This window comes from Sinocyclocheilus anshuiensis, unplaced genomic scaffold (assembly GCF_001515605.1).
Source record: "Sinocyclocheilus anshuiensis isolate Anshui unplaced genomic scaffold, SAMN03320099.WGS_v1.1 scaffold1597, whole genome shotgun sequence".
Classification (NCBI taxonomy): Eukaryota; Metazoa; Chordata; class Actinopteri; order Cypriniformes; family Cyprinidae; genus Sinocyclocheilus; species Sinocyclocheilus anshuiensis.
The window spans coordinates 193,782-203,685 of NW_015536587.1; the positions used below are offsets into that span (position 1 = coordinate 193,782).

The 9,904-nt window shown below is 30.5% G+C and overlaps 2 protein-coding genes across 2 annotated transcripts in view; both read right to left on the minus strand.

The window, feature by feature from the left end:
- Positions 1 to 1,271: 1,271 nt before the first annotated feature.
- Positions 1,272 to 5,254, minus strand: LOC107703194 (annexin A2-like). Its single transcript, XM_016505754.1, has 10 exons — positions 5,126 to 5,254; positions 4,931 to 5,044; positions 4,727 to 4,817; positions 4,575 to 4,654; positions 4,390 to 4,449; positions 3,283 to 3,376; positions 3,102 to 3,197; positions 2,080 to 2,138; positions 1,800 to 1,922; positions 1,272 to 1,700 (listed from the first exon to the last, which is right to left on the minus strand). The coding sequence occupies exons 1-10, from the start codon at positions 5,237 to 5,239 to the stop codon at positions 1,641 to 1,643; spliced, it is 891 nt and encodes a 296-aa protein (XP_016361240.1). The 5' UTR covers positions 5,240 to 5,254; the 3' UTR covers positions 1,272 to 1,640.
- A 3,365-nt stretch (positions 5,255 to 8,619) lies between these two features.
- Positions 8,620 to 9,904, minus strand: part of LOC107703204 (little elongation complex subunit 2-like) — an 18,760-nt gene continuing 17,475 nt past the window's right edge. Inside the window, exon 15 of the mRNA XM_016505761.1 lies at positions 8,620 to 9,011. Coding sequence (XP_016361247.1) covers positions 8,799 to 9,011 — 213 coding nt within the window. The 3' untranslated portion in view covers positions 8,620 to 8,798. The remainder of the gene's footprint in view (positions 9,012 to 9,904) is intronic.

The following is a 9,904-nucleotide window of genomic DNA, read 5'->3' on the forward strand; positions in this document are numbered from 1 at the left end:
GGGGTGTCCAAACTCGGTCCTGGAGGGCCGGTGTCCTGCAGAGTTTAGCTCCAACTTGCCTCAACACGCCTGCCTTCAAGTTTCTAGTATGCCTAGTAAGAGCTTGATTAGCTGGTTCAGGTGTGTTTGATTAGGAGTTGGAGCTAAACTCTGCAGGACACCGGCCCTCCAGGACCGAGGTTGGGCACCCCTGCCATAGATGGTTTCTGGCTGTTAGCCACACAAACGGAGCCTGTGGCTCTATCGCTCTCTAGTGGCAATACAGCATAAATGCAACCCACAACTTACAGCTCATTCACAACTAATACCAATACAACAAATACCCCCAAATTTTGTGAATCTCTTGTGAAGGACCTCCTTCCTAAAATACAAAGGCAAGAATATATTGTATATTATATATTACAGTGATAAATATTAAGACAATATATTCTTTAAATGTTTAAATTCCTAAAACCAAAATATTTTTGTATTTTTAATGAAATAAAAAATATCATTAATTAAAATTATTCATAAATAACACTTATTTGCATAGCGCTTTTCACTATAAATAGGTCCAAAGTAACAGCTTTTTTTTTTTTTTTTAAGATCTAAAATTTTATTCTTGGGTATTAGTATGAAAACTTAAAAATTTCATTCGTTGTTATTCCATTAGATAAAATATAAACCAAGCATTTTTGTAATAATATTTAAAAGTAAATGGGCACAAACACACTTCAAGCAAAGCTGGAAGACAATTTAATTTATAAAGCATTAGATATGAATTAATGTGCATTCATGTGGTTTAAAGGCTAATTATGGTGTGTGAAAAAAAAAAAAAGTAAGTGTGATAATATAAAGACACTATATACTTAAAATATGTTTAAGCCAAAATAAATGATTAAATTAATAAATTTCTTTTTAATGAATACAATGATTTTTAATTAAAATGATTAATAAATAAAATTTATTTGTATAGTGTTTTTCACAATAAATATTGGTCCAAAGAATTTTTAACATTATTATTACAATCATTATTACTACATTTTTTAATCTAAAATTTGAAATTGATCCCCTACCCCCTAAATGTTGTATTTAAAATTAAATGAGTGCAAACATTTTAAGCAATACAAAAAAAAAAAAAAAGACTTTAAATGATAAAGCAAGAGATATTAATAAATGTGGTTTAAATGTCCAAATAATTTTTGAGAGGTCATTGCATCTAAATATTTAAATACAAAAAAAGACCAATATACGGTTGTTAGAAGTTTTTCACAGAAAGAAAGAGAGAAAAATAAAAGAAGCAGAGATGAATGGTTTTATTTCCTAGTGTAGAAAAAAGGGTAAAAGTACAAGTGTATATGTTCTTTATGCAAGAACTTCAACAAGACACCAGTATCTATGCTGATTCACTTTATCTGGCTGAGATTCTGTCTCTAAAGGGCTGTGAAACCATATATGGCACATTTAGCTCTTACCATGTTCATTTAGTGATCCGTCTTAATGGAAAACACATGGTGCATGATTACTGGATGTAATGGTCTCTAAAGCTGCAGCAGGGTAGGGACTATATTCAAGGCCAGGCACAGGAGATCTATGTCTGGATCTGCGCAGAGCTCAAGTCCTTCTCGTAGTCCTTCCCGGACTCTGTCAGGATGGCCGACTTAATCGTCACCCCCGCACAGGCTCAACAGGGCCCGCTGGTAGTCTCCCTTTGTGTGCTCCTGAGAAAATAAGACACCGAAATAAAGCAATACATATTTAGAGGCTCCTCAATATCTGATCCCACAGGATTAGCATATAGTAATATCACAGGAACGTACAGCAATGGTCTGGTACAGAGACTTCCCGTGATGGGCCCTGAACTCTTGTCTGATCTTCTTGAGGTCCACCTCGCATCGGGACACCGTGATCCGGGTCAGCACCTTTTCCTTCGCTCCTTTGCTCTAAAAGACACAAATACTCCACATTAAAAGAGAACCGCAACCGCATGATGAAATTCTACTGCAAGACATCTGAAACCTCAGCAGATGCATTACAGATGTTACTTTCCTCCATGCTCGTGAAAGAATAAAAAGTGCTGGTAGATGAAACGCCTTTTACCTTCATGGCGTCTTGCAGTCTGTTGGCGAAATACAGCTGTTTGTTTTCAAAGCACTGAACTGAAGAAGAGAAGATGTGGAGATTAGATTCGGCTGCTGAGTAAATACTAGCTTTCTCACTCATAAAAGCATTGGATTTGATGGTTAAAATGAACGTTAGAGCAGTTTGGAAAGACTTTCTTGGCTTTTAGGTCCATTCAAAAGACTGGGGTCAATAAGAAAGTAATACATTTATTCAGCAAGGATGCATTCAATTGATCAAAAGTGACAGGAAAGACATTTATAATGTTACAGAAGATTTTTATTTCAAATAAATGCTCTTCTTTTGATCAAAGGAAACAGTTGATAGCGTCCATATTTAGCAGAACAACTGTTTTAATCGTTTATAATAATGCAAAATGTTTCTCGAGCAGCAAATCAGCATATCAGAATGATTTCTGAAGGATCATGTGACACTGAAGACTGGAGTAAAATACAGCTTTGCATCACAGGAATAAATTACGTTTTAAAATCTATTCAGATACAAAACAATTATTTGAAATTGTACGAATATTTTCTGTATTTTTGATCAAATAAATGCAGCCTTGGTGAGCAGAAATGACTTTTCAAACCCATTAAAAATCAACTTGAACTGTAGCATACTTGCTAAAATACAGCTAAAGGCTGACGCATTTAAAATAGTCGCATTTTAAAATTCTCTTCCAGCAAAACTGATGTAAGAAATGATAAACACCACCTGCCTCTGACTAGCATTAAAGTTGCTAATCATGTGTTTCTTGGCTTCCACTAATGCTTATGCATTTCCTGTTGCAGCACTAACTTATTAAAATGTATTGATTATTTAAAGTGCCGTCTTTGTTTTCGTTTGATGTCTAGGTCCAAGGTTAAAGGCTAATGGCTAGCTATAACAAAAATTGGTCTAGCACTTCACCATATCTCATCCTAACTTCCTGTTTCAACAGGATATACATGAACACTGGAAGGAAGATTGAGTTTCATGGGGTCTTCAAAGACAAGTCTCACCCAAGGTAAGGAAGGACTTCTCCAGATCTCCCTTCACCTCTTTGCGGATGCTCTCCTGCATGTCATAAGGGCTGTAGCTCTTGTATCGTTCAAACACTGTAAAAGAAAACACAAAATCACATGAATTTTATGTGTGCTATTATCCTATCAGATGGAAGGAAGGATTACAAGGCTCACAAACCTTTCTGGAGGTGAGGAACGCTTCTCTCAGACATGATGGAGATCCAGCACTTCACATCAGTGCCTTTTCGTTTGACTCCAGCATCATAAAGGGCCTGCACAGAAGATTTTAAATATTGTAAATAAATGGTATATAAATAAACATTTTCTATGAATAAGTAATTTGTATTATCAGTTATTTCCTATTATTTCTTAATTTATTATATATCAATAAATGTATATAAATATTTTATTTAAAAAAAAAAGTTTATTTACTTACAATAAATGTAAAAAATAGTATATAAATAATGTATATTGCAAATGTTTACATTTTAAAAAAAGTTAAATATTTAACTAATATTTAATTTAAATGTAAATTAATAGTATATAAATTATAATTTATATATTATAAATGATTAAATGTACATATTTATTTTTTAGTTTAATATTTACTTACAATAAATGTAAAAAATAGTATATAAATGTATATATTGCAAATATTTACATTTTTAAAAAAGTTTAATATTTAACTAATATTTAATTTAAATGTAAATTAATAGTATATAAATTATAATTTATATATTATGATTAAATGTATATATTTATTTTTTAAAGTTTAATATTTACGTAAAAATGCAAATTAATAGTATATAAATATATAATTTATATATATTGTACATGAATAAATGTATATATATTTTTCAATAAGTTTAATATATACTTAATGCAAATAAATAGCATATAAATAATACGTTATTGTTATAATTTATAAATATTGCACATAAATGTATATAAATATTTTAGTTTTTAAGAAAGTTTACTTAAGTAAATGTAAATAGTGTATAAATAATATTTATAATAATTTTATAATGTGTGTATTTTTTTTAAATGTAAATAAATAATATAAATGAAATGTAGATTTTTTTTTTATGTAATATATTATATAGAAATTAATGAATATATGTATATATAGTAATTTAATATATAATTAAGTTTAATATTTAACTGAAGTTTTAAAAAAATTAACCGAAGTTAAACACTGTTGCTCTAAAAAATGCGTGATTTCTAAAATGTTAAATTCAGTTATTAATGTTTCAATTAAATGCTGAGATAAACCACAAGAACTTACTCTGGCATCTTCATCGATTTTCTGGTAGTCAATGACGGAGCTGGGCTCGGCTCTCTTGGCCTGATGTGGAACATGGTCGTGTGTCCATCATGGTTTGAGAAGTTACAAATACTACATTAAACCCAAATCCTCGGGATCTCAATTCAGACGCATATCAGTTAAAGCACACAAAAAGTGTACCCCACCTCAACCAGAGCTAGCAGGAGTTTAGCGAAGTCTCCTGAAGTATCTCCAGCCACATCCTTCTCCAGGTCCTTCTTGAACACTGCGATGAGACACAGTTTTATATCACAACCTCATGCTCCTAATGAGCGCACTTAAATACTCTCATACTCACATTCCTTGTAGACCTTCCTAATCTCCATGAGCTCAGCATTGCTTCGAGAGCAGAGGATATCAATCAGAGACTCTTCATCTGTTCCCAGACCCTGCAAACACACACAGATTATGCTTTTGAGAACCTTGACCATCTAGATTTCACTCCCATTTTATCTATGCAACAACAAAAAAATGGATTAAAAGTCATTGATGTTTAGTTCACCTTGATGGAGGCTTTGATTTCGGAGGCATCATACTGAGCAGTGCTCTTCATGAGGCCCAGGATGACCGTTTCCAGAGAGCCAGACAGCGCCCCCTTCAGGGCTGAGATCATATCCTGAAAGTGTGATGAATGAGTATTATTACAAAAACTGGACAAAGATACATCAATACAGAAGCACATCATATATTTACTGACCTTCTTGGCTCTCCTTTCATATGCGAAAGCGATTTCTCGCCGTTGGTTATAAGTACGTTTGGTCAGGACATCAATTATGGTTTGCTCATCCACCCCTAAAACAAATAATGTCATATTTATTTATTTTTAAATCAAAATGTCACTTAACCATATTAAAATATCATTCACTAAACATGATATGTAACATGAATTAAGTACGTACATTTATTTAACGATCTATAGGTCCAAAATATTTTTATATATTTTAATAACAGTATTTTTTGATTGATTTCTTTGTATATACATTCATATAATAATTTTACATTGTTTTTTAGTAGTTTTGAATCTAATATATACACACACACACACAAACACACACACATATACACACACACATATATATACACACACACATATATATACACACACACATATATATACACACACACATATATATACACACACACATATATATACACACACACATATATATACACACACACATATATATACACACACACATATATATACACACACACATATATATACACACACACATATATATACACACACACATATATATACACACACACATATATATACACACACACATATATTACATTTATATATATATATATATATATATATATATATATGTTTCTATATACACAATACATAAATGTGTATCTAATGTTTTATTTAATAAAATATTTAATATATGTTGCCCTCGCAATGTCAAAAAATTTAAAATGACCATTTTTTTTAACATTACATATACCATATTTCAAAATAATTGTACATATTTCTGATAATATAATGTAAAAAAACTAATCTAAATCCAAATTTAGGGCTCTTTAAATATTACACTTCATATATTCACATATTGTCACTTTACAAACATTTTCTTTAAAAAAAATAATTTGCTAGGGTGATAAAGTCATTTTTTTCTTCATCATCATCATCATCAAAAAAAAAAAAAAAATCATAAATGCTTAGAAATCCGGCCATTATTTAGGATATTTTTGTACAATTTGGTAAGTTGAAAGAGGTTGAATCATCCAAAAAAGCATCATTTATGCATTTAGAGTTTTCCTTGAGAATGTTAGCTGATGGTTTATAAAGCAGTCATCGACTAAAAAACAATGACTAAAACTTCATCTAAAAAAATAAAAATAAACTGATTTTTTTTTATTTTTAATAAAAGCCCTTTGCAACAAACTGAAAAAAGTTGAAATTAAGGTACTAAAATAACCAAACCTAAAACTGAAATAAAAATGAGCTAAATAGAAATATTAAAAAACTAACTGACTAAAACTTCAAACTAAAACTAAAAATTGAACTCTCCTTTTATAGAAAACCAATTTTTTTTTATTTATTTATTTATTTTTTTAAATCTAAGGTCTTCATCTCATGCGAGTTCACATCATTTTAAAGTTAAGAATTACAAGAATCTACACATAAAGAACAGAGTTTTAAATAAATGTTGAAAAGACACTGTATGTAAGCATTAGCATTTAGCTAAATCCGTTACCTTAAATGTTACTATTACTTCAGTTTTAGGTTAATATATCTTTAAAACTGCTGTGGCAGCCTTTGTGGTACAGTCCTTGGCACTGTCTTCAACTGAAAAGTGAACCATGGCACATTCCTCCTCTTTAGTTGCGCAATAGGTTTTACTCAATATCAGCTTAAAGGCACACTTTGAAAATCCACTGGAGAACATCTATCCACCAGTCTAGACAGCTTTGGCTTTACTGTTTTTAACATTGCCTTCTATAAGGATGGCCTAATTCTAAGCTTGCATTATATTTAGTGTGGATAGTATGCAAATTAGAATATACTGTAGGGCGGGTCTCTTACGATTCAGACACACCCACATCTTTCTCGCCGAGTTTAGACAAAACTGCCCAAAAATACTGTTAGAAAACACATCAGGATGTCAAGAGCTATGTTTTCATCCACTTATTTTAATGCGAATTTTGGGATATCGCTTAAAAAAAAAAATAAATAAAAAAATAAAAAACTCTGATTGGAAATGCCAAGATGAAAACTTTTGCGCTCAATAAATTCCTTGATGCACATTATGCAATATTCTTATTTCTGCATAAGTTAAATTTGCAAATTTGGATGGAAACATAGCTACTGATAAATATGTGCAACAATAATTATTTTAGATTTTATATTAAGCAATTTATTTTTTATTTACTGCTGACAAAATAATACAAAATAGGATACTTTTTTAAATGTAAACTCGATTCTTATTTGGTAAGGATTGTTTCAAAATGTACAACAAATTTATATTACACAAAATATGTACATACTAATAGTAAGTGCTTTTAAACATAACATAAATTGGTTTTCACACCAAAAAAAACGATCAAGGCTTTCCATCCGTTCCACCTTCACTGGTTTGGCTTTTTTGCATGTCTTTCATCAGCTTGACTCTCATGTTGTCCACCCATGCCTGTTTATGTTTGTTTCTTGTGTCTTTTTTACGCTTCTTCTTTGTCGACTGATTCTGATTGGCTGCTTGTGGTGGTCTGACCGCGTTTTTTCCCTGGCGTTGCTTAGGTCCTGTTCCAGCTTTTGGCTGTATGAGAATAAAGTATACTTAATAAATTATGACATAAACCATTTGGATAGTAGTATCTATGTTACTAGTTTATCCAAGTAGACTTAACAGGGTTTCTACAGACATGAACAAGTTAAATTTAAGACTTTTTAAGACCTTTAATAACCACCTTATATTAAATTTAAGACCTAAACCTGTAATGGAAATACACATTTTATTACATACATATATGTAATATTTAATTAGTTTAAATAAAAAAGAAAACAAAATATCACTGCTGTAATAAATGATATTTATTACTACGATATACAGTGAATTTTTCATGTCAGCAGACCATATTCCATACAAAATATCCCTGCAAAATAACTGCATCACTGAGATTTTTGGTGGAGTAAACAAATTATTCTGAAGCAATATTTTCATCAGTGTTCTATCAGCTTTTACATACTTAAATCTGCATATTTTTATTTACCTTTACAAAGGCCTATTTTTAAACTTTTTAGATGTATGCATCATCTTTCATGTCAAATTATTACAATTTATCAATAAATTCAATATACACTATAGGGCTGCTACCAGTCAGATTAAATAATTTACACTGCAAATAACAATAATTACTGCAATAAATAATGTTTTGAGATTAATGTTTTAAATGCATTTATGAATATACAAATAAGAAATGTTGAGGGGAAAAATGCATACTTTTCAACATACTTCTCAACTAAACTTTAATGCGAATTTTGGGATATCGCTTAAAAAAAAAAAAAACTCTGATTGGAAATGCCTAGATGAAAACTTTTGCGCTCAATAAATTCCTTGATGCACATTATGCAATATTCTTATTTCTGCATAAGTTAAATTTGCAAATTTGGATGGAAACATAGCTACTGATAAATATGTGCAACAATAATTATTTTAGATTTTATATTAAGCAATTTATTTTTTATTTACTGCTGACAAAATAATACAAAATAGGATACTTTTTTAAATGTAAACTCGATTCTTATTTGGTAAGGATTGTTTCAAAATGTACAACAAATTTATATTACACAAAATATGTACATACTAATAGTAAGTGCTTTTAAACATAACATAAATTGGTTTTCACACCAAAAAAAACGATCAAGGCTTTCCATCCGTTCCACCTTCACTGGTTTGGCTTTTTTGCATGTCTTTCATCAGCTTGACTCTCATGTTGTCCACCCATGCCTGTTTATGTTTGTTTCTTGTGTCTTTTTTACGCTTCTTCTTTGTCGACTGATTCTGATTGGCTGCTTGTGGTGGTCTGACCGCGTTTTTTCCCTGGCGTTGCTTAGGTCCTGTTCCAGCTTTTGGCTGTATGAGAATAAAGTATACTTAATAAATTATGACATAAACCATTTGGATAGTAGTATCTATGTTACTAGTTTATCCAAGTAGACTTAACAGGGTTTCTACAGACATGAACAAGTTAAATTTAAGACTTTTTAAGACCTTTAATAACCACCTTATATTAAATTTAAGACCTAAACCTGTAATGGAAATACACATTTTATTACATACATATATGTAATATTTAATTAGTTTAAATAAAAAAGAAAACAAAATATCACTGCTGTAATAAATGATATTTATTACTACGATATACAGTGAATTTTTCATGTCAGCAGACCATATTCCATACAAAATATCCCTGCAAAATAACTGCATCACTGAGATTTTTGGTGGAGTAAACAAATTATTCTGAAGCAATATTTTCATCAGTGTTCTATCAGCTTTTACATACTTAAATCTGCATATTTTTATTTACCTTTACAAAGGCCTATTTTTAAACTTTTTAGATGTATGCATCATCTTTCATGTCAAATTATTACAATTTATCAATAAATTCAATATACACTATAGGGCTGCTACCAGTCAGATTAAATAATTTACACTGCAAATAACAATAATTACTGCAATAAATAATGTTTTGAGATTAATGTTTTAAATGCATTTATGAATATACAAATAAGAAATGTTGAGGGGAAAAATGCATACTTTTCAACATACTTCTCAACTAAACTACCAGTAAGGGACGGTAAGTCACTTAATGAGTGAGTCATGGAGTCATTCATTCAACTGATTAATGTGTGTTATCATGCTGTTATCTTAAGGACTTTCGTGGACAGCTGACTCCTAAAGTTTTTCATATTCTGTGTGGTGGTCAGATAGAAATTAATCTTTTCCAATAAGTTTAAATTGATTTT

Coding starts and splice junctions, on each gene's coding strand:
- LOC107703194 (XM_016505754.1), bottom strand. CDS start 5,239: ATGACATTATTTGTTTTAGGGGTGGATGAGCAAACCATAATTGATGTC. Junction 4,450..4,574: donor TCCTGCTAGCTCTGGTTGAG/GTGGGGTACACT, acceptor GTTCCACATCAG/GCCAAGAGAGCCGAGCCCAG. Junction 1,701..1,799: donor CTCTGTACCAGACCATTGCT/GTACGTTCCTGT, acceptor TTATTTTCTCAG/GAGCACACAAAGGGAGACTA.